This window comes from Sorex araneus, chromosome 1 (genome assembly GCF_027595985.1).
Source record: "Sorex araneus isolate mSorAra2 chromosome 1, mSorAra2.pri, whole genome shotgun sequence".
In the NCBI taxonomy this organism is placed as follows: Eukaryota; Metazoa; Chordata; class Mammalia; order Eulipotyphla; family Soricidae; genus Sorex; species Sorex araneus.
In genome coordinates this window covers 231,421,378-231,447,445 of record NC_073302.1, presented here as the reverse complement: position 1 = coordinate 231,447,445, position 26,068 = coordinate 231,421,378, and the positions used below count along the sequence as shown (strand labels likewise).

The 26,068-nt window shown below is 38.1% G+C and overlaps 1 protein-coding gene across 1 annotated transcript in view; it reads right to left on the bottom strand.

The window, feature by feature from the left end:
- Positions 1-825: 825 nt before the first annotated feature.
- The window catches only part of STPG2 (sperm tail PG-rich repeat containing 2), a 204,935-nt gene continuing 179,692 nt past the window's right edge, over positions 826-26,068 (bottom strand). Inside the window, exons 12-13 of the mRNA XM_055127269.1 lie at positions 10,174-10,289; positions 826-960 (exon numbers count right to left, since the gene is read on the bottom strand). Of these exons, the coding sequence (XP_054983244.1) occupies positions 826-960; positions 10,174-10,289 (251 nt within the window). The remainder of the gene's footprint in view (positions 961-10,173; positions 10,290-26,068) is intronic.

Sequence of the window (26,068 nt, the reverse complement as noted above, 5' to 3'; positions counted from 1 at the left end):
TAATATAATATATAATATAAGATATAATATATAATATAAGAGAGTCTCTTGCCCGCACGCCTGGCTGTCTTCCCTGGGGCCCCTCGGAGGGGATGGGCTCCAGCTTTCCTCCACACCCCAAGCAGAGCTCCTGGCGGCCGAAGACCACCAGAACCTAGCTGCAGCCACGCTGGAAGCTCCTCTCTACACGTTCGGAGAGGCCTCATGCATGAAGGTACCAGCAGAGGAACCCAGATGTGTGTAATCTCATCAATGGTCAACATCCAGAGACTTAAAAAGCAAGCTCTCAGAAGCAATATCTTGTAGCCTACTTCTCCCTCTGAGAGAAACGCAATCTTCTGAGAGTTTCCTACTCCCATGGGACAGCCTTGCAAGCTCCCCATGGTGTATTCATATGCAAAATCCAGTAACAAGCTGGATCTCATTCCCCTGACCCTGAAGAGCCCCCAAGTGCAGCATCGTTAGGAGGGCCAAGTCGAAATAGACTTCTAAGATCTCAGGGAAAGGATGAAATGAGATGTTACTGAGCCCGCTGGAGAAATTGGTGATTAACGGGATATTGTAAATTGTGTGTGTGTGTGTGAATTACAGCTAATCAAATAAAATGCTGCCATCTTCACCTTATTAAACTCGACATTAGGGAAAATCTAGGTAAAATAAAAAATATAACGACTTTTCTTGCCTTGATTGGTGGTAATTTCTAGAAGCATGCAAATTATTTTCTGTTCTAATCTCTAAAGTACTCCATAGAGTCAAAACATAATAATTGAAGGACACAAAATATATTATTTTTAGAACAAAAAGCACACCTACCTTTCAGAAGATTTAATTTTTCTTTCTCAGACGTTTATTTACTTTCTGTTCCATAGTAGAAGTGTTTCCACTCTTAATCACGCCAGATTTTGATAAAGTGACATTAAATGTTTTCTTCAGAACAGAATGTCTTAAAAATGGACTAAGCTATGAAATTTAAGCAAAATAATTTTACTTTAATAATTTTACTATTTTGAAAAAATATACAGATAAAACTAATATAATTACTCCGCCATTAATTAATATTTCATGCATTTAAGGTTAACATTTAAAATGTTCTTTAAAGAGTAAAAATATCACTTGTAATGAATCAAATTAAATCATGTTTATTTTTCTGGTTTGGAGCCACTTCAGTTGTACTCAGGGTTTACACCTGACTCTGTGGTAAGGGATCACTCCTGGTGAGGATCAGGAAACTGTATTGAACCTCAATTGTTGCATTCAGGGCAAGCACTCTAACTGCTGTACTATCTCTGTTGCCTCATGTTTGATAGTTTTGGCAAAAAGTATAAATATTTAAGGCATAACAAAATCATTGGCTGTTTTATCCCATTTTAATGAAATATGCTTTTTATATAATTTGAGGTCAGTATTATCAAAATAATAGTTTTAATATGATATATTTCTAATTGTGCATTCTCTTACAAATTACCCTGACCAAAACATTGCTTAAAATTGAAATATGAAAGGCTAGAGTCATAGTACAATGGGCAGGGCACTGGGTATGCATGCTGCTGATTCAGGTTTGATCCACAGAGCTTTGATCCATATTACTTCTAAAACCACTAGGAGTAATCCCTGAGTTCAGAGCCAGGAGAAAGCTCAGATCACCACTACATGTGGCCCATAAACAAAACAAAACAAAACAAAGAACATCAAAAGAATTAAATATAGGGCTAAGACACATAAACGCTAAATCTATCACATAATTAAAGGTATATATGTGTTGAAAATGGACTGAAAAAAAATTGGAAGACTCACTCAGACCTATTAATTTCCATCTGCAACCACTCCAAAAACTAATATTTACGTTAAAAAGTAGATTTGTCGTTCTCAATCTAAAAATGAATATAGTGTCTATTAATAGTGAAATACTAGGACCACTATACTTTCCTTTCTTTTTTCCTCCTCCTCCTTTCCTTTTCCTTCTTCTTCTCCTCCTCCTCCTCCTCTTCCTCCTCCTCTTCCCCCTCCTTTTCCTCCTTCTCTTCTTCCTCTTCCTCCTCCTTCTCCTCCTCCTTCTCCTCCTCCTCCTCCTCTTCCTCCTCCTTCTTCTTCTTCTTCTTCTTCTTCTTCTTCTTCTTCTTCTTCTTCTTCTTCTTCTTCTTCTTCTTCTTCTTCTTCTTCTTCTTCTTCTTCTTCTTCTTCTTCTTCTTCTTCTTCTTCTTCTCCTCCTCCTCCTCCTCCTCCTCCTCCTCCTCCTCATCCTCCTCCTCCTCCTCCTCCTTCCTCTTTCTTCTTCTTCCTCCTCCTCCTTCTTCTCCTTCTCCTATTCCTTTTCCCCTCCTCCTCTCTTCTTTCTCCTCCTCATCCTCCTCCTCCACTCCTCCTTTCTGCTCCTTTCCCCTTCTCCCTCCTCCTCTTCCTCCTCCTTTTCCTCTCCTACTATCTTCTTCCTCCTCCTCTTTTTCCTTTATCCATACTTCTCTTCCTCTTCCACCTCCTCCTCTTCCACCTCCTCCTCCTCCTCATCCTCCTCATCCTTCTACCTCTTCACCTTCTTTTATTCCCATCTGTGTTCAGAGGTTGTTTCTTATTCTGTACTTAGAAATCACTCCTTATAGTGTTTAGGATAAAGAATACACAGTGCTGCTATCTGTCTTCTCACTGCTGTGTTTATAGGTCCCAAGTTATATCCTTGGCACAGCACATAGAACAACCTTAGGTGTAAGCATGATTAAATGTGTTTTTTAAAAAATATTTTCTGATGAATTAATTTCCATTCCTTTAAGTTTTATTGGTTAAAATAATATGAAACAAATGTGTTATATGCCTGCCAAGAGGGAGCATTGGGGCAGAGAAAGGTACCTGGGGACCTCTCGAGGGATTGGTGTTAGAACATTGTATGTCTGAAGCAACTCTATTATGAACAGCTTTGTAAGTCTCACTGTCAGTATAATTTTAAAAAATGTTTTAAAAGTTTGAATTGGGGTGTTTGGCTATGTCCATCAGTGCTAGCTACTTCTTGGCTTGTGTTCTGGGGACCATGTCATACTGGGGATAGAACTAGGGTTGGCCACATGCAAAGCAAATATCTTAACCTCTGTGTTATCTCTATGTAATTATAGAAGTCTCATATGGTTAGCTATTATTCTATTATATAAGCTGACCCTTAGCTTGACTTCTCTTGTTTTATTTATGCTTGCCTCTTTTCCTCTATAAGTTTATGCAAATCATCTGTATTGTTTCATAACAGAAGTGTAATATAATAATGTTTTAAACAAGGTTCTAACTTTGGGCCATTTACTATTTTTACCCCGATGAAATTTATGCAATAGATAACCTTTCATTTTTTGTAGAAAAAATGAAGAAAGATAAACAGAATTATTTTAATCATATGTGGTACATAGAATAAATATACAAGAAAATATAATGCAATAAGGGAATGGTGCTTAGATAACTCTTGACCTAAGAGTGTAGGAAGGAGAAGTACAGAGAAGGAAAGAAATCAATACATAACGGAAGAAGAGAAAGGGATTTAAATAGGGAAAAAAGGGTCAGTGTGTCAGTTATACAATGATATGGGAGAGTGGTATAGCTATACATCCAATGCACAGATTCAACAACACTGAAACATGAGATCTAAGCTTCAACTACTGAAGTTTGTAATGTGTTTGTCAAGGTTGCAGGTGGGACAACTAGGGATGTGGAGGATGGAGTATGAGAACACTGGTGGTAATTAATTGACACTTATGGTGAGATTGGTGTTGAAATATCTTATACCTAAATTTCAACTATCAATAACTTTGTACATCACGGTTCTTTAATTAAATAAAAATGTTTAAATAATAAACTAAAAATAAAAAAGAGTATATCTCTAACTGTGTTTTTGAGAGTAGAAAACAGACAAAGTCTTAGGAATATGTCTGGTTTTGGGTTAAAAGAAGTCAATGGGTTTATTATAGCAGAGAAAGGAATGAAAATTTTTATTACTATGGCTTTATTATAGCAGAGAAAGGAATGAAAATTTTTCTGGGATTACTGCCATTATTTCCTCTGTACATTATATCAATTGGCTTCTGATTTCAAAAGGGTTTGAAATTAAGTTAATTTGTTAGAACATTTATAAGGATAGAATGGGAATGTTAAAAAAGTAATTTATATATAAAATATGGTGGCACTAATATCAAGGTATTTTATCCATTTTTAATTGGCTCTGTGCATGGAGTGACATAGGGGTCTGCATTCATGTTTTTCCATGTTCCTGATCAGTTTTCCCAAATCCATTTGTGAACAGACTTTGCTTGTTCCACTACACACTCCTAGGTTCTTTATTGAAGACTAAATGACCATATACCTATTTCTCAGAACTGAATCATATTTCATTGATCTAGAGTCTGTCTATATGCCAGAGATACCTGCCTTCATTATTATAGCCGTATACTATTTAAGGGCTGGAGTGATAGCACATCGGGTAGGGTGTTTGCCTTGCATGCGTCTGACCCGGGTTCGATTCCTCCATTCCTCTCGGAGAGCCTGGCAAGCTACCGAGAGTATTTCGTCTACATGGCAGAGCCTAGCAAGCTCCCCGTGTTGTATTCGATATGCCAACAACAGTAACAACAAGTCTCACAATGAAGACATTACTGGTGCCCGCTCGAGTAAATCAATGAGCAATGGGATGACAGTGATACAGTGATACTATTTAAGTTGGAGACAGAAAATTAATATTAGAACTCAGTATGAAAATTATATATAGAAAAAATTAGGCAGAACCCTTATTGAATCTAGAGGCATCTTCCATGACTTATAATTCCATTTGTCATGCCCATAGAAGCAAAGATAAACCCATTGGACTCCATTAAATTAAGATCTTTTGTACTGCAAACAAAATTATGACTAAAATATAAAGAGTTCCTACATACTAGGATAAAATATTTGCCACTATTTATCTTACAAAGAGTCAATACCCAAGATATACAAAGTATCTATAAAGTTTAAAAACAAAAAAAGCAAGCAGTCTAATCCAAAAGGGGGAGAAGAGATAAATAGAAACTTTCTCAAGGAAGAAATACAAATGGAGGATAAATGTATGAAAAGATGTTCTTCATCACATATTTTCAGGGAAATGAAAATAAAAAATACAAAGAGTTACCTCCTCGAACCAGTGATCCTGATACACATCAATAAAGAATGGAAATGAGTACTGGCATAGATGTGGGGGTAAAGAAACACTCATTCACTGTGGAAATATTAATGGGTTCAACCTTTCTGAAAAACAATATGGACAACTTTCCCATAACTCCTCCAAGAGTTGAGCTTCCATACAACTCAGAAATTCCAATTCTTGGCAACTACCACAATGGCCAAAGTTTTGAGAAGACATTTGTGTCCCTATATTTCAGTGAATAGATATAGAAACATCCCAAATGGCCATGAATAGAGAATTGGATAAAAAATAAACTGGCAGTATAAAATGTCACTTTGGACAAGTCTGAGTGCTGAAAGGAGGTAAAATGGCATGCATGATACCTCAAGGAAAATAATAAAGAAAGAGAGAGAGGGAGAGAGAGAGAGAGAGGGAGAGAGAGAGAGAGAAAGAGAGAGACTCATAGAGGCAGGCTGTGTGGATGCAAGAGGTGAGTGGTAGGGAAATTGGGGACATTTGGTGGCAGAAAGTGTGCATCGATGAAGAAATAGGTGTTTAAACATTGTATGACAAAAATTCAATAATGAACAACTTGGTAACTCTTTATCTCACAGTGATTTTTTTAATATACATAATGAAATTCTATTCAGTTACCAGAAACAATGAAATAATTAATTTGCTGCTAGATGAGTGGCAGCAGTGTGTGTCCAATCAGTAAGAAGGAAAGGGAGAGATACAGAATTCTCTCTGCTTTATGTGAGAAATAAATATAGTAAGGAATAAAAAAATGACCAAAGGCAACAGAACTAGATAGATTTTCCACACAACTAAGCTAAACTGTGTGTGTGTGTGTGTATGTGTGTGTGTGTGTAAAAATGTAAGGGGACCCTGGAATATTGGTGGAGGAATATGGGCACTCTGATTTGGTGTTGGAACGATGTAATGCATGTACTATTAACAATACTGCAAATCATGATATCTCAAGGAAAATGAGAAAAATGAAACATGTAATAATAATAATAATAATAATAATAATAATAATATGACTCCAGAATTGGTAAATTCAGTGAAATTTTATTTTATGAAGTATAAAGCAAGTCTAGGTAATTATGAATCTATCCAGTTCTGTTGCCTTTGGCCATTTTTTTATTCCTTACCTAGACTTGCTTTATACTTCATAAAATTAGTATAGGTAATTAGTATCTGATAAAATTATGTCAACAATATATACATTCAAAGGTTATTTAAATAAAAACAAATTTGTAAAAATGACTATATATAATATCCTACATTAATAAGCTAAAATAGTTATTTTTAATAAAAATTTAATCTAAAATTATTACAAAAATTTTATATCAAATTTGTAAATTTTTTGGATGTAATCCTGATCCTTAACAAATTGATGTCCGAGATGTTATTCATCACATTGTTATATGTAACAAAGTCAATAAACTGTTCAATATTAAGGCTGTTTGAGAAACTAGTCTCAATATAAAAAATTAAAATATTGCCATTTAGTCATTACTATAAATCTATAGTATTAAAGATAATATTTTATTTGTGAAAGAGGCAAAAATAAATTAATGTAATAAAGAAATCAGAGCAAGATTCACACACACATAGTTGACTGATCTTTGACAAAGATGCAAGGGCAATGTAATAGATAATGAACTATCTTTTCAATAAATTGTACTGAAACTGCTAGACATCCAAAGGATGTAAAATTTTTACAAAAGTCAAGCAAAAATGTACAGGTCAAGGTACAAAATTCTAAGGAGGAGTCACATGCTATGGAGACTGGGGCTCCTACCTAATGTCCTTTGCTATTGGACCCTGATCCTTGGCCAGGAACTGGCCCTAAGTCACTCCACTCTAAACTCAGGTGTGGGCACTGTGTAGCAGAACCTGGCCCCTCCCCACTCTTATAAACCAGCATGTCTGTTTGTGAAGACATTACTACATGTATCTTTTATATTGGTGAAAGGTAGGAAGTGACATTCCTATTTCATAGACTGTATACTGCCTTAAATTTCAGTTAACTCAATCAAGTAACTAGCTGATAACTATTGGAGGGCATGCTCAAATAACACTGCATGATATGGAAAATCAGCTGAACAGCAGATGTAGTATTGGTAGCTGTCTGATATAAACAACATAAGAGATAAGTTCTCAAGAAACTGGAAATATAAGCTTCCACTATTAATGTAGGATAACATTGGTATGTCTTTCTCCCTTGCCACAGGGAGCTTAGGTTTATCACAGCACTCCTGAGGCACTCCCATTCCTCTGTGTTTTTCTGTAACTTCCTTCTCTCTTCCCCACCCAGTCTATCACCTTTTTACCCTAATCAGACTCTGTTAACTTATAAGGTCAGATTCCTCAGAAATCTATAATTTTATATTGTGAGTGAAATACTGTTTTTCTCTTCTCCTTATGACCTTTGCATGGTTAATTCAGAGCAATGTCCTTTTTGTATAGGCACAGGAAGATAGTTAATGTTATGCTTTTGTAACTTGGGGGTTAACTGACCCCAAGCGATATTCATTTCTGGGCATCTGTTTTCTCGACTTAAGTCTCAGTTGCCCTTACTTTGTAGCACCCCAGAAACAGGGTCGCAATGAGGGACTGGATGGACCCTCACAGGCAAGCTGTGAGCTACCCTGGCATCAAAATGGGCCAGGCCAAAGCGCCATAATACTTAACTATTAGTTAAGAGCATGGTAATGGAGAAATTCTGTCATGATCCAAAAAGTAACAACTGGATTAGGATCCTGCTAGGGTTAAGAAAGATTAATCTGGCCTGAGCATTGTAGTCTGAGATCTATAGTGAGATGCCCCCAGGAGAGCCAACCTATAAGCTTAATGTATTTCTCACTGTTTCTATACAAAATGACTAATAGTATTAAGGAGTAGAATTTAGGATAATGTTTATATGGTCATTGGACTAAGGAAAGGAGAAACGTACCCATAGGTGGTATTTCGCGCTTAGGCAAGTCTTGCTGGATGAAAGTTTGTCCTGGAAGAAGCTTCTCCTGAGGGAGGGACCTTACATCCATTGATCGCATGATGACACCTATGTGTAATTGTTACCCTGACCCCTCATGATTCAGGACATAATGAAGGCTATAAGAGTGGGAAGGGGTGGAAGGAAAAGAGATTTGGGGAAGGAGAGTCAGGAAAGAATGGAGATGAGATTGAAACAAACTACACTGTCATCCCATTGCTCATCGATTTGCTCAAGTGGGCACCAGTAATGTCTCCACTGTAACTTGTTGTTACTGTTTTTGGCATATCAAATATGCCATGGGTAGCTTGCCAGGCTCTGCCGTGCGGGCGAAATACTCTCAGTAGCTTGCTGGGCTCTCCAAGAGGGGTGGAGGAATTAAACCCGGGTTGGTTGCATGCAAGGCGAACGCCCTACCCGCTGCGCTATCACTCCAGCCCTATGTTAATAATAATAATAATGATAATGATATTAATAATAATAACAATAATAATAATAAGAAGAAGACAAAAAAGGAGAAAGAGAAAGGGAAGGAAGAAGAAGAGAAGGAAGAAGGGAAGGAAGAGAAAAACAATAATAGAAGAAGTAGAATGGGGGATATTTTATTTCAAATGGGTACTTAAGATCTATCGTACACATAATTTTTAGGACCTTGCAGTTTTATCTAAAGGCATCCTTAAATCCAGAAGGCCCATAGCTTTCTAAAAATACCTTTTATTTTTATTAATTAAACTATTCAGCTACATCAATGTAAAGAAATAAAAGGTTTAAATATCATTTTACTGCATCCACATACTCTTTTACTGAGCCCACTAATGAATTCATGATTTTAAGTAATATTTAGAGATTTCAATTTGAAAATATATCACTTTATCACTGTCATCCCGTTGTTCGTCAATTTCCTTGAGCAGGCACCATTAACGTCTCTATTACACTCAACCCTGAGATTTTAGCAGTCTCTCCTTTCCAACAATTGGAGGCTCTTTCAGGGTCAGGGGAATGAGACCTATCACTACTGTTTTTGTCATATTGAATATGCCACAGGTAGCTTGCCAGGCTCTGCCATGCAGGCAGGATACTCTCGGTAGCTTGCTGGACTCTCCAAGAGGTATGTATATGGGATATGAATATGCTATGGGGAGCTTGCAAGGCTCTTCCATGTGGGCAATAGACTCTTGGTAGCTTGTCAGGTTCTCCAAGAGGGAGAACAAGGCTTGGCCCCATAGTTTCCAGATGTTGGCCCTCAGCAGGACTACACAGCACGGGGGGCAGTTTGTAGGTGTGGTTGCCAATCCAATGGAAAACTGGGGGTCTGGGTGGAGAAGGCCCAGTCCCAATCTGAGCAGGCTTGGAGATCCCAGCCCCGGTCCCGCACACCCGGGTTCCTCTACTGGTCCCTTCATGCCTGAGGCTCGTCTGAATGTGTGGAGAGTGGCCCCAAGCATGGCTGCAGCTGGGCTCTGGAGGTCTTCAATTGTTAAGGCTCTGCTTGGGATGGGGAGGAAAAGGCAACCCATCCCCTTCGAGGGGCCGCGGCAAGACAGGCAGGCACAGGGGGCAAGAGACTCTGCGTTGTTCTCTTCTGTGAGCCTAGTCGTATAGTCTCTGGATGTTGGCTACTGGCGGGATCACACGGCGCTGGGGGCAGTTTGTGGGTGAGGCTTCCAAGCCACTGGAAAATGGGGGGTCTGGGTGGAGAAGGCCCAGTCCCAATCCAAGCAGGCTTGGAGATCTCAGCCCTGGGTCTCGCACACCTGCGTTCCTCTGCCGGTCCCTTCATGCATGAGGCTTGTCCTAACGTGCTTGAAAATATGTATGTAAACAATTTTAGTTTTAAGGGTTTTTGTTATGTGTGTTAATGCTGTTCAGACTTTTTATAAATAAATTGTTAAATACATTTCAATAGTTGAATCCTAAATAGATGTCATATGTTAAAACAAAACTTTCTTAGCCACAATATTAATAATAAAAATTAAACAGTGAAATAATTTTAATAAAGACATTTTCCTACTCTGTTATTGATAAAAGGTAAATTCTATTAACAAACCTCATATGTTGCTGGACCTGGAGAAATATGTTTTAAATCTTTAAAACGTTTTGATGTCCTAACAAATAAAGGTATGCAACAAGATTTTGATAAAACAGGATCGTATGCTGCAGGTCCTAAAAGGAGACATGAAAGTAATAAAATAAACTTTTAAATTATTTATTTTTATTACACATATAATATTTTAGATTTGTCTTTAATATATAAATTGTGTCAGATAATTTAGAATATTTTATTTCATAATTTTTAATTTAGGCATTATGATTTACAAAGCGATGACTTTCAGGCTTACATTGTTTCAATTCCAATCCCAACAATTCTCTATTTCCCTTCACCAATGTCCCCAAGTTCCTTTCAGCTATTCTTAACAGGCACAAACCACAATTATTTTGGTTAGAGTTTCATGCTTTCAGTAGTATTGGCTTTAGGGCTTTAGATTAATACATATACCTTGCATTTACATCACCAATGATGGCAAAATTCCTTATCTTTGACCCTATGTTACCTCCAGATCGCTTCTTTTTACTCTTCCCTCCATGTATCTCTTTCCACTGTCTTTTCATTTCTGTAATCTAGTGTCAAGAGTTTGCTCCCCTTTGACAGTTCCCATTTCCCTCTCATGTTACTCCACAGATAAGTGAGAACATCTGGTATTTGTCCTTCTGACTTACTTCACTAAACATGATAGCCTCCATTTTCATCCATGTAGCAGCAAACTGCATGAATTAATAATTTTTGAGGGCACATATCATTCCACTGTGTATATGTACCACACCGTCATTATCCACTCACCTGTCATTGGGCACCTGGGTTGATTCCATATTTTAACTTTTTGCACTAAGTTATATAATATTTATGAATTGGAGGAATCAACATTGTCAAAGAGACCATTCTCCTTCAATTACTACACATAAGCAATCACCATCAAAATTCCAGAGACATTCTTTAGGTACTAAGATAAGTCCCTAATACAGTTTGTGTGGAATAAAACAATACTCCAAATAGCCAAAACCATTCTTAGAAATAAGAAATTGGGCAGTACCATGTTAACTGATTTGAAGTTACACTATAAAGTTATAGTCAAAAAAGTGCATGGAAGTGGAATAAAGACAAACTGACAAATGGGTTGAACTGAGAATGCAAAGATACCGCAGATCTATGGGAAACTAATTTATAATAAAGGATCTGGGTATGTGAAGTGGAATAAAGGCAGCCTCTTCAACAGAGTGTTGGGAAAACTGGAATTCTATGTGCAAAAATAAATTAAAAAATAAATAAAACCCATACCATGGTATTCTGTAAGAGTCAAATCTCATTTTCATTTAGTGTGTCAATTTTGCCAGTATTTCCTACAAAACTTTTACTTCACTCATTGATTTATGGTGACATATTATCTTTATGTATATGTACAGAGTTGTGTTTGATATTATGTTTATTAATTTATCTTATTTTACTTATAAACCATATTATTTTTATATGAACACAGATTTGTGATTGATCTTAAAATAGTATAGGAATTGAGGCCAGAGAGGCAGTACAGTATGTTGGGCACTTGCCTTGCACATTACCCACCTGGGTTTAATTCCCAGAATCCCAAATGGTACCCTTGAGTCCACCAGGAGTGATCTCTGAGCAAAGAGCCAGAGGTGAGTCCTAAGCATAGGTGGATATCACCCCAAAAGGAAACAAAAACTGTATATGAATTTTTTCTTTTCTCTTACTTTCATAATTAGCTATTCACATGTATTTATTTTTGTAAATTTATATACAATTATTTCTTCAAATGTGCACTGAAAGTTAAGTTAGAATAATATATTAAAATAGAAAAATTATATCTTTGTTATATAAAATTATAATTCAGGAGTAACAATAGTTCTCTATTTAGCAGACTGTTACCTATAAAATAGTAATAGTTACTTACCAGACTTTTATTTAACAACTCTGTTAATGAAATATTTCAACTTCTTTAGTTTACTTTCTTTTTGTTTTGTTTTAGAGCCACACCAGGCAATGCTCAAAGCTTATCTTGACTCTGCACTCAGGAACCACTCCTGGAGGTGCTCTGGGGACCATGTGAGATGCTGGGGATTGGTTGTGCCTTACTTTCTGAACTATTGTCCAGTCCTTTTTTTTAATACATTTTTTAGAAAACCTATTTCTTTAGAAAGTTTTTCTTGGGCCAAAGAAGTGGTACAGTAGGTTGGGCACTTGCTTTGTATGTAAGTTTACTTGTGTTAAATCTCCAGCACAACAGGAGTTATCCTTGAGCACCACTAGAAATGACTTAAATCCACCTTCAAAAAAGAAAGTGTTTCTTTTTATTAATCTTTATACATTATACAATATTATTGCTGGTACAGAGAAATGTTGGTAACTTTATTGCTGATGTCATTCTTTTATCTAGCAAATTTACAACTTATTATTGATAACACTTCTAAATTAATCCTTTTGTTTTATGATCCAATAACTTACAATTAAAGGAATTTTCTTTTTCTTTCAATCCATCCATTATAAATGTTTTATTCAGTATTATGTCTTTGGGCATTAATGCTAACTACCTTAAGCACTTATAGTAATAGATTCTCTGTTCTTTTTTTAAAAAAATGTTCAGTGAAAGTTTAGATTTATAACCTTTATAAAGAAATTACTTTCACTAATAATTTGTTGATTTTTAATTAGAAATAAAAGCACCAAAAATTACTTTATTTCCCTGTCCTTTAACTTCTACTGCAATATTTTTTTTAACAGTGCAGTATACTGGAATACATTTTAGACTACATTGAAAACAAAACTTTTCTTGTTTCTGTTTTGTAGGATTTATTGTTACTCTTAGATGACTAAAACGTTTAAGATACAATCCTACTAAAATCCAATTGCACGAGTACATACTGGAATATAATTTAAAAAATAGCAATTGGTTATCAAGATAAGGCATTATACTATGAAGAAAGTCACCTGTTATACATACTCATCTGTGTTGCTCTCTTCTGGGAGCTTGGCCATCCTAAAAAAAATCTTAATACTTAATATGTCCCTGCTCTTGCCAAACAAGAATAAAATATTGTCAAAAGAGATTGTAAGGAAATAGCAACACTTATATTGGCAATCCCAAATATAACAAAATGATTTAATACACTATTGTGTTAAATATCATACATCTATGAGTAAAGCTCACCTGGCATGTGAAAAGAGCTTGCATCATAAAACACAAAGCACAAAGTAAATAGTAAAAACTGACACTAAAGGAAAAAGAGATTGATTAGGGAAAAGAGATTGATTATGGAATAAGATGACAAATTTTTATTTGCAATAATGCTGTACCTATAAAACAAAGAGAATAAGCACATTTTAAAAGGCATTTTACAGAAATAATTCAATTCCTAGAAAATTATATAAACGTAAAATTTTAAGTGTTCATGAAAAGGACAGAATTATTAAAAGTTAAACTTAAAAAACATAAAAGTCTGGTAGAATAATAGATAAATTACTTAACCACAGATAAAATATTATGTTGTAGATTTTAGGATATTGAAAACTATTCACACAGAAAAAGACAAAAGGGAAAATGCAAAATGTCTGCTGATTTTATTTACATCAGCAAATTGGATATTAGAAGTAAATGAGCAATATAAGCAATGTAAAAGAAAATTTAAAGTTTGGAGACACCTTTAAAAGAGCTGGGGCACATTCCTGATATATGGAAGCTCCAAGTTCCTTGTCTTGCAGAGTTGGATCCTCTGGGTATTCCTGGACACCTCGATGGTTCACTGCCTCATGGTGGCAAGGGGTGGCAATGGTGCCAACTGGCGAAGAGCGAACCAATAGGTACTGCCCAGAGATGCAGGCAGTGCGTGTTTGTCAGCGTGCAGATCATTACAACATAACAGTAGACCAAAAGCTTGCATTTGGTAGACTGGGAACACCTGTAAGAGCAATTAGAGGCTGCCCTAAAAGACTTCGTCCCTCTTGGAGAACCCAGCAAGCTACCGAGGGTATCCCGCCCGCATGGCAGAGCCTGGCAAGCTACCCGTGGTGTATTTGATATGCCAAAAACAGAAACAATAATGTGCCTCTGGCTCTGGGCACATCTTTTCAACTCCACCATTATTCCTGCACTAACATATGCCTCAGAGACCCGGAACCTACGAAAACAGGATAAGAATGCTATTCTGTTATGTAGATGTGCCACAGTTTCTTTATCTACTCATCTGTTTTCAAGCACTTGGGTTGTTTCCAAATTCTGGTTATTGTGAATAGTAGGGCAGTAACATAGAAATGAACTTAGAAGTATAGCTGACTTTTCTGCTTTGCATATTTGCAATGGAAAATAAAAGGTCAATGGAAATTGAATTTTAGTTTCTTGAGGAATGTCCATATTGTTTTTCAAAAAGACTGGACTAATCGACAATCCCACCTGCTGAGTTTTATCTTGATTATAAGATACAATAAAGAATGATAAGGAGGGATGGGTGTTGGAATATTGTGTGACTGAAATCTAATCATGAACAGTTTTGTAAGGGTTTATCTCACAGTGACTCAATAAAAATTAATAATATTAGCTGTTAGGAAAAATGAAGTCATAAAATTTGTTTATACATGGTGGATATGGAGAGTATCATGCTGTGTGAAGTGAGTCAAAGGGAGGACAGATAGATTGATGACACTTATTTGCAGAATATAAAACAACAAACAAACATAGTATGAGAATATTATCCTATGTATAAATGAGGGCTAAGAAGATTGGTCCACAGTAGAACTCCTCCCACAAATTGTTGGGGAGTGCAGGCAGGACAGAGAAGGGATCATTGTGACAATGATAATTGGAAATAATCACAAGAACTGCATAACACCAGCACAACATGAAGAAACAGTGCAAATACCCACCACAAGGAAAGGACGATGAAAAGAGTCCAGAAGCCTCAATAGGCGTTTCCTACAAACTTGAGCTCTCCAATAAAGAATTTAGACTTGAAATCCTGAAGACGTTCAATAAACTCAATGTAAAGATTGACAAGGAATTCGTTAAATTAAAGGAGGACCTGACAGAAACAATACAACAGACAGCCGAGAAAATATGGGAAGAAATAAGAGCAGAAATAAAAAAGCTACACAAAGAAATGTCACAAATAAAGGATTCAGTAGATGAATTAAGAAACTCAATGGGTGCCCTCAACAATAGAATGGATACAGTGGAAGAAAAATCACTAACTTGAAGATGAACTGCAGGAAGCCTACAGGCAACAACAAACAATTGGGAGAGACCTAAAAATAGCTCTAGGGCAAATCAGATTCCTAGGGGATGATTTCAAGAGGAACAACATTAGAATCATCAGAGTACCAGAAAGACAGGGAATGAACCCCAATAAAAAAGCCACAGTCAAGAAATCATTGCTGAAAAGTTCCCAGAGCTGGAGAATGCAGGCATCCATTTTCAAGGAGCCAGAAGGGTAGCAGCTAAAAGAGACCCTAGCAGAAAAACTCCAAGACATATCATAGTTAGAATGATGGACGTCATGGATAGAGACAAATTCTGCAAGCAGCAAGCTCAAAAAAGGAAATCACATACAGAGCAGCACCCCTTAGATTCACAGCAGACCTATCAGAGGAAACCCTCCAAACCAGAAGGTAGTGGTGGGATATAGTGAAAAAACTCAATTAAATGAACGCGTCACAAAAATACTTTACTAGCAAAACTCTCATTCAAACTCGAAGGAACGAAACACTATTTTGTGGATAAACAACAACTCAGGAACTTCATAGACTCAAAACCAACCTAAAAGAAGGAATAAAGGGGCTATTGTAAGACAAGAAAACCCCCTACAAGCACAACAAACCCTTACAGAAAGATGGCACAAAATCCCATAACAATAATCACTCTCAATGTCAATGGTCTAAATTCACCAATTAAGAGACAGAGTGGCAAAATGGATTCAGAGACTGAACCCAACATTCTGCTGCCTGCAAGAAACACATCTGAATAGCCAGAACAAACACAGACTCAAGGTTAAAGGATGGAAAACAATCCTGTAAGCAAACAACTCCCTCAAAAAAACTGGGGTGACCTTACTAGTAACAGACAACATAGATTTCACGTTGAAAAAGATTAGAAGGATAGTGAAGGCCATTTTTTATTAATCAAGGTATATGTACAGCAGGAAGAAATCACACTCCTAGTTGTGTACGTACCCAATAAGGGGCCAGCAAAATGGTACAACAACTGCAAATAGACCATAAGAAGGACATCACTAGCAACACAATAGTAGTTGAAAACTTCAACACCACCCTATCACCTCTAGATAGATCAAGATTAAACCTCACAAGGAAATACTGGCTTTGCTGGAAGAAATAGAAGAGAGAGGGCTAATACATCTATACAGGGCTTTATATCCCCCAAAAGAAATACACATTCTTTTCCAGTGCACATGGAACATTTTCCAGAATAGACCATGTGCTGGGCCACACAACATATCTCAACAGAATCAAGAAGATAGACATTGTATCAGCTATCTTTTCAAACCATGATGCACTGAAGATAGAAGTTAATCATGGATAGACGCAGAAAACCAAATCAATCACCGGGAAATTAAATACTTGATGTTGAACAATGAGTGGGTCAGGAAAGAAATCAAGGAAGAAATCAAAAGGTATCTGGAAACTAATGAGAATGAAGACATGAGCTACCAGAACCTGTGAGACGCAGCTAAAGTGTGTTAAGGGGGAACTTTATAGCTCTGCAAGCATTTCTCAGGAAGAAAGAAAGGGCCCACATAAGTAATTTGACTTCACAGCTTAAGATCTTGGATAATGACCAACAAAAGGAGCCCAAACCAGGCAGAAGGAAAGAGATAATAAAACTTGGAGCAGAAATTAACGACATGGAAACACAAAAGACAATGCAAAAGATCAATGAAACCAAGAGCTGGTTCTTCGAGAAAGTAAACAAGATTGCTAAACCACTAGCAAGACTCACAAAGAGAGAGAGAACCCTTATAAACCAAATCAGAAATGAAAAGGGGGATATCACAAGAAAAACCAAAGAAATTCAAAAGATCATCAGAGACTACTTCGAAAATCTGTATGCCACAAAACAAGAGAATCTAGAAGAAATGGATAAATTCCTGGATTCCGGTAATCTCCCAAGGCTGAACCAAGAGGACCTGGAGTATCTGAATAGTCCTATTCGTATCAAGGAAATTGAAACTGTAATCAAAAGTCTTCCCCAGAACAAAAGCTCAGGTCCAGATGGATTCACTAACAAATTCTTCCAAACATTTAAAGAGGACCTATCGCCAGTTCTTCTCAACCTTTTCCAGGAAACTGAAGAAACAGAAACCCTCCCAAACAGTTTGTATGAGGCTCATATCTCCCTAATATCCAAAGCAAACAAAGACACCACAAAAAAGAAAACTACAGGCCAATATCCCTGATAAACACAGATGCAAAAATTCTCAACAAAATATTAACAAATAGAATTCAACAAATCATTGAAAAGATCATACACCACGACCAAGTGGGATTCATTCCGGGGATGCAAGGATGGTTTACATCTGGACATCAATCAACATAATACATCATATCAACAAAAGAAAAGATTAAAATAATATGATCATATCAATGGTTGGAGGGATTGCTCAGGATGGGAGATGTGTGTTGAAAGTAGACTGAGGACCAAACATGATGACCTCTTAATATCTTTATTGTAAATATAAAGCCACAAATGAGAGAGAGAGTAAGAATGAATGTACATGCCACAGAGGCAGGGGATGGAATGAGGTGACGGTGGTGGCAGGACACTGGGAACAATGGTGGTGGAAAATGTGCACTGGTGGAGGATGGGTGCTCAATCATTGTATGACTGAATCATGAATGAATCATTGCATGACTAATCATGAAATTTTGTAACTGTATCTCATGGCGATTCAAAAGAAATGACTCATATATCATGAGGAAGTAGGATTCATCCCTGGGATGCAAGGATGGTTGAATATATGAAAATCAATTACATGATGAACCACATCAGTAAAAGAAAAAAATCATAAATCAAACTATAGAGAGAAAGATTTTGATAATACCTAATATCCATTAATTATCTAACTCAATAAAATAGGGTGGAAGGAACATTTCTCATGATAGTTATGGGTATCTGTAACAAATCCACAGTTAATATCTTTCTTAATAGTGAAAACTGAAGGCATTCCCACTGAGAAAAAGTAGAAAGCAAGGATGTTCACTGTCTCCACTTTTATAAAATTAATTATTTTTATTAATTAACCATGATATACAGTTACAAAATTTTATATGATTAGGTTTTGGTCATACAATGTCCCAACACGTCCCTTTACCAGTGTACATCTCCCACCACAAATATCCTAGTTTGCCTCCTTTCACACACACCCAACCACAGTCTGCCTCTATGACAGGGACTTTTATTCTCTCTCTCATTCTCTCTCTTCCTATCTTTTGAGCATTATGGTTTGCAACACAGGTCACTGTCACTGTCACTGTCCTCCTGTTGTTCATCAATTCGTTTGAGTGGGCACCAGTAACGTCTCCATTGTGAGACTTGTTTTTACTGTTTTTGGCATACAGAATATGCCACAGGTAGCTTGCCAGGCTCTGCAGTGCGAGAGGGATCCTCTCGGTAACTTGCCAGAATTTCTGAGAGGGACGGAGTAATCGAAACCAGGTTGGCTGAGTGCAAGGAAAATGCCCTACCCTCTGTGCTATTGATCCAGTCCAGAACACAGGTACTGAAGGGTTCTCATGTTTGTCCCTTGTCCTACTTCCAGCACTTAGTTCTTGTCCAGAGTAATCATTTACAATGGTCACTATCATAGTGGTTCCTTCTCTGTCCTAACTACCCTCTCCACTCTCACATATGGTAAGCTTCCAACCAGGGGACAGTTCTCCTGGTCCTCATTTCTACTGTCCTTGGGTAATATTATCATAGTATCATTTTTATGTCCCACAAATGAGTGCAATAAATTCTATATCTACCCCTCCCCTTCTGACTAGTTTCACTCGGCATGACACTCTCCGTGTTCATCTATTTTTAGTTTTAGTTTTGTAGTTTGGATACCCTGATTGCAAAATTGTTGGCTTTGTTGTATGTATATATAGCTATTCCACTTCCCTACATCACTGATAGATCTGAGGTTCTTGACCTCTGCTACACCTCCAATAATTCCCTTCACCTTATTTCCACCAACACTTTCTGTCCTCCTCACTATACTCTGGTGTCATGGGTGATGTACTCAATCTCTTTTTTTTTGAATGTTGCATTTCCTCATCTAGTTATTCTATATACCATAGATAAAATGGAGATGTTACTGTTGCCCACTTGAGCAAAATTGATGAGCAATGGGATGACAGTGACAGTGACAGTGAAATGATATCATACTATATTTGATCTTCTTCTGACTTACTTCACTTAGGACTGTATCTTCTAGTTTCATCCTCCAATGTGTAGCAAAGTTTCATTATTTCATTATTCCTGACAGCTACATAGTATTCTGTTGTGTATATATATACGACGTCTTCATAATCCACTCATCTAATCTTTGGACACTTAGGTTGATTCCATATCTTAGCTATTCTACTAAGTGCTACAATGTTGTGCATGTTCTTTTGAGTGGATGTTTTTATGTTCCATGAGTGGACACCCAGAAATGGGATTGGTGGGTCACTGGTCAATTTTTATTTTAGTAAGAGCTCTCCATAAGTTGTTCTGCAGGGATTGAACCAGATAACATTCCTATCAGTAGTGAATTAGTATCTTTTTTACCCATATATGCCAACACAAGCTATTTCTGCTGCTTTTTATATGTATCATTCTCACTGTAGTGAGATGATATTTGATTGTCATCCTAATTCGGAGTTACTTAATCATAAGTGATGATTAATATTTTTTCATTGTCTATTGGCTATTCTTCTGATTTCCTGAGAGAAGTGCTTGTTAATTTTCTTTCCAAATTTTTTGGGACCACATTCAGCGTTGCTCAGAGCTGATTCCTAGCTCTATGCTCAGGATCACTCCTGGATGTATTGTTTAAAAACTGAACTGAAAATAGTATTTTTAGAATTTCTTTTTGTATTCTATAAGACAATTCTGATATCATATAATTTGGAGAGAAGTGCTACCCTTTCCTGTTTTATTAAGGATTGAGTAAGAACAATTTCAGGGTTATGTATGCTATATGCAATATGTCATACTACCACTTAAGATATGAGTTAAGGTATCTTTCCCAACTTCATATTTACTTATCTGGGAAAAAGTCAAAGTGTCATATAGTTGCACTCTCAATAGAAGCCTCTATTTATTAACTTGTGTTTCAGTTCAGGACTATGTTTGGTGAAGAACAAAGTTCCTGGATACATTCAAGAACAAAGTACAAGAACAAAGTTCCTGGGTATATTCGTGTATTTATATGTATTTTGCTTGTTTTGGGTTAATATCTGGCAATGCTCAGTGATTACTCATAGCTCTAAACTGAAAGATCAATCCTGGTGGATTTGGGTGCCATATAGGGTGCTGGGGATTGAACACAGGTTGGCCACATACAAGACAAGTTCCCTACCTGCTGTACTATTGGCAGGGTTGGTGTTGGAACATTGTGTTTGTAGAAGCTAGATAGGGATAACTGTTTAAGTCACAGTGCCTTAATATCTAATAAAAGTTTTAAAGTATAATAGTAGGTGGGTTAAGGTGGACTCTAAGGACAAAGCTATGTGGGATCAGCAGATTCCAGACTGGAGAAATCTTCAATTAGGGCTCAAGCTGCAAGGACCTAATACCTCCAATTACATGTCAGAGGCCCAATGGAAGTGGATTCTAGAGCTATGGACACTAATGTGGCCGCGAGTTAACCTCCTCCTCCATATACCATAAAAAACACAAATTAGCCTTTTATATAGAACATTCACTAGGGCAGCCTGATCAACAAAACCATATTAGGCCAATAATTCATCAGCCCCTAACTCAAGTAACATTAAATCAGAAAAGAAGAAAGGGCTCACATAAGTAACTTAATCTCACAGATTATAATCTTGGAAAATAACCAATTAAAGGAGACAAAACCAGGCAGGAATGTAGAACATCATTAGTTTGTCCTTTCTCCCTTGCCATAGAGAGTTTTGGTTTATCTGGTAATAATCTCTAAACATTTTAAGACAACATTGGTATGTCCTGTTCCCCTTGCCACAAGGAGCTTAGGTTTATCGGGTCACACCCATCAAAGTGCTCCCGAGTCACTCCCATTCCTTTGTCTATCTGTAACCACTTCTCTATACTCTCTTCCTCAACCAGTAAATCAGCTTTTCCCCCTAATCAGACTCTGTTAATTTGTAAGGTCAGACCTTTCTAGGACACTGAACTTGTATTTGTAAGTTAATATTGCCTTTTTCCTCTCCTTGTGCTTTTGAATAGTTTACTTTAAAGCAATGTCCTTTTTGTATGGACAAAGAAAGACAGTTGTTAATATGCTTTTGTAATTTGGGATTTAATTGGTTTCGAATATTATTCCCTCCCGGACATCTGCATTCTCGACTTAAGCCTCAGCTAACCTTACTTCCTAGCACCCCCAAAAGCAGGGTCCTGATAAGGGATGGGAAGGACCCAGGGCAAGCGGTGAGTTATTGCTACCCTGGCATGAAGATGGCCTGGTCAAAGTGCCTAACGCTAAACTATAAGTTAAGAGCTTGGTCATGGACAAATGCTGTCATGATCCAAAAGCAACGATGAGACTAGGACCCTGCTAGGGATAGGAAAGACTAATCTGGCCTGAGCACTATAGTATGAGATTGAGATGACCCCAGGAGAGCATTTCTATAAGCTTAATGCATCTCTTGCTGTGTCCATACAAAATGATTAATATTATGAATGCTTATATGTTAGTTGGACAAGTAGAAGAGAAACACACCCATGGGATTCCTCTCTTGGGCGGGTGTCCTGCTGAAAGAGAATCTGCCCTGGAAGCAGCATCTCCTGAGGAAAAGAAATTTACTCCTATTGACTGTAACCACACTTATGTGTAAACCCCAACCCCTCATGCTGGGGGATTTAACTAGTCTGTAAGAGTGGGCTGGGAGTCCCAGTGCCAGATCTGGAGAAGCCAGATCCAGATCCAGATCCAGAGGAGAAGGAGAATGAAGTAGCATGGGGGAGGAAGAAGCAGGAGGAGAATCAGAGGACAATGGAGATGGGAATGGAATAAACTGCAACTGAGACCAACCACCCTGACCCTCATTCCTTCCTTCGCCTGCCTCTTCATCGCCATCAACCTCCCTGGGGTGGAAGAAGCGGCTGGAGACTACTGAACGCGGGAGGCAGGAGAGATAGAGCGCCGCTGCCCTGTACCCTCTGTGCTGTGCCCCTTTTTTGTGTGTGTTTACACAACAGCTGTGCCCCTTTTTTGTATGTGTTTACACACAGGAGGGAGGAAACAATACAACTTAGAGCAGAAATCAAAGAGCAGGAATCCCAACAATCCAAAACATCAATGAAACCAAGAGCTGGCTCTCTGAGAATATAATCACTTGTATAACTTGTCATCCTGTTGCTCATGGATTTTCTCTAGCAGGTGCCAGTAATGTCTCCATTCGTCTCTGTCACATGCTAGTGTAGCCCAATGGCATCTATTCACTCCCAGAACAGGAGCCTCAAACCATTCATTCAGGGTCTTGACAAAGAAGTCTGACCATCTTGTACGTGGGAGGCCAGACATTCTTTTGACGTCCATGGAATACAGTTGGTAATGGATCTAGTCCAGTGGTTATCTCCAAATCACATTACATGTCCAGCCCATTTGATTTCCAATGCCTTGGCAAACGAAAAAGCCTCCTTGATTCTCGATTGTTGGCTGAGGTCAGAACTCCGAATTCCTTCTCTCTCTTGAGAGAAACTTGATACTCCAAGCATAGCTCTTTTGATTCCTCTTTGGGAGACCCAAATAGCATTTTTATCCTGTTTTCCAGGTCTCTGAGGCATATGTTAGTGCAGGAAGAATGGTGTAGTCAAAAAGATGTGCCTGAAGCCAGAGGTTCTTCATCCTCTTAACAACTTCTATGCACTTGAAGGCATTCCACCCTGCTCTCTTCCTCCTGTGAAGCTTAGATGCCAGGTTGTTCATCATGTTGAGTTCTCAACCTTGGTACACATAACTACTGCATTCATAGATGTTTATTCTATTGAAAGAAACGTCTGTTTCTCATGAACATTTTCATTGTGAGTTAAGCTGCAGTCCAACCTTTCCACACTCACAGTCGAAGTCAGTCATCATTTGTGCTGCTTGGCTAATGTTTGGTGTTATTAGAACAATGTCATCAGCAAAGCGGAAGTGGTGTAGTTGCCAACTGTCTATCTTCACTCCCATTCCTTCCCAGTCCAGTCATTGCATGAAATCCTCCAGGGTTGCACTGAAGAGTTTTGGTGAAATGGTATCACTCTGCCAAACCCCTATCTTTATGTCGATGATCACTTCCATGTAGAATGGTGAGATCCTGGTGGTGAATCCGTAATACAGCTTGTGGAGGATCCTAACGTACTGAGTTTTAATGCTCTATTTGGCTAGGGCTTAGATAACTTACTTATTCAGCCTTAACAGAATCAAAGGCCTTCTTTAAATCATTGAACGTTAGACAGAGAGGCATGCTGAACTCTTGAAAAACCTCAATGAGCTTGGTCATTGTGTGGATATGGTCCATCATACTGAATCCTTTTCAGAACCTGGCTTGCTTGCATGATGGTCCTTCATCTAGTGTTCTGCCAATCCTATTCAGGATGACTCGAGTGAACAGCTTGTAGACGACAGACAACAGACCAATTGGGTGATAGTTGCCAATGTCGTGGATGTCTTCCTTTTTGTACAACAGAACAGTCCTGTTGATTTTCCATTGGGGCGGAACCTTGCATTCTGACAGGTAGCATGTGAAGAGCCGAGCCAGTGTATTGATGAGTACTGGGGGCAGATTCTTCAGGTGTTCAGGTCTGACCTTGTCTGGACCGGGTGCTGTACACATCTTTACCGACATATGGCATGTCAGGTTTCAGAAGGGAGAATGCTGGGAATGACATATCCATCCAGCAGAATTTGGTATGTGGGCAGGTGGATGTGACTATCGAAGAGATCCGAGTAGAAGTCGTGGATAACCTTCTCCATTGCCCTCTGGAAGATGTGATAGATGCATCAGGATGTCAGAGGGCATTCATCTTGGTCTTATAGTTGGTGAAGGACAGGCAGGTGTTGTGAATATTTTTCCCTGCTTCTGCCACATTGGCCAACACTGCTGCTCTTCCCTCTTTGAGGTCTTCCTTTATCGCTTCTCTGCACAGCTTTGCGAGCTTGGGTGTTACCTTGTGATTGCCTGAGGCTCACACCAAACCACGTTGGCAAATGAGTTCGAGAGTTTCTGAAGACAGGCGTCTTTTTGTGGCTTTCTCTCTCTCTTGGCATTCCTCACACAATTATGGAGGTGCTGAATCAGTGGATCGTATTTCTCGTCGATGTTGTCAATGATGACATCTTCCCATATTGCCACAATAGTGCCAAGGAGCTCCCAGTTGGTGGTCATTCTGGAAATTTTCTTCTTAAACTTTGCAGGCCTTTCTCCCCACTCTGTGAGGTAAAATTTCACATGAACTAGACGGTGGCCTGATCCCATTTTAAATTTTGAGACAACAGTGACATGGTCAGGCAAATGACCATGACAGTCATTTGATGACTGTCAGGCAAAACTGTCGATTGAATATTATGTAGTCAACTTCATTGTGGAACTGTCCACAGGGAGACTCCCATGTCCAACGTTTAGATTCAGCCTTCTGGAACTGCGAGTTACCATGGATGGTATTGGTCAACATGATGAACTCAGACAGTTTCTCACCCTGTTTGTTCATTCTAGGCCATGGGTCCCGATGTGTAATTCTTCAGGCGACCTTCTCAGTCCTATCTTGGCATTAAAATCACTGACAGTGACCTCTTAGAACATGTGGTCTTCTTTATAGAATTTCTCTAATTCCATATAGAACTTTCAATTTCTCCTTTGCTGGATGTTGGTGTGTAGACAGACGACATAGATAGAAACTGCTGGCAATGAGCCACATCTATTCAAATGTAAGCGTCTGATTCAGGTTGTTAGGCATTTGAACGAATCAAGCTCATGGCCAAGTTCATGTTGACGAGGACACCAACACTACCGATGCCTCTTCTGCTGCATATTTCGAGGAGCAACATCAGTGTCAAAAACAGCATGATGTGATCGATGCCTTCTATCAATCCAATGACAACGTACTTGATCTTCTGCGCTTGCACCATCAGTTCCTTGATGGATGCCCCCAATGCCAGCGTACATGCATTAAAAGTGCAGAAATCATTTTAGTCCTCCTTCATTTTATCAGCCTAGTTTGACTCTGAGATTTTAGCAGCCTCTCCTTGCTCATTCTCTTAATGCTGCCATATTGGGGGTTCTTCCAGTTTCAGGGGAGCAAGGTCCATTATTGTTACTGTTTTTGGCATATCGAATACGCCACAGGTAGCTTGCCAGGCTCTGCCATGCGGGTGGCATGTCGGTTCATTCTTTGCCAACGGTTTGTTGGTACTGTTGCCACCCCCTCGCCATGATGAGGTGGTGAACCATTGAGGGGGTTTATCATATTATAATTTTTAAATACCCAAGGATATTTAGGGTTATTAAAATTAATTTAAAATATTAATTTTATAAATGTCAATATCCTCATTTGTAAAGCAGAAGAGAATAAAGACAATCAAGTGAATTCACTTACCCTAAGACTAAACAATGAAACAATGAAAAGTGACATTCCTGGCACTTCCCTGAAAGCATTATTATGCATTCTTCCTACAAAAATTTTTAATTTTTTAAAATTTAAGCATACCTCTCTGAG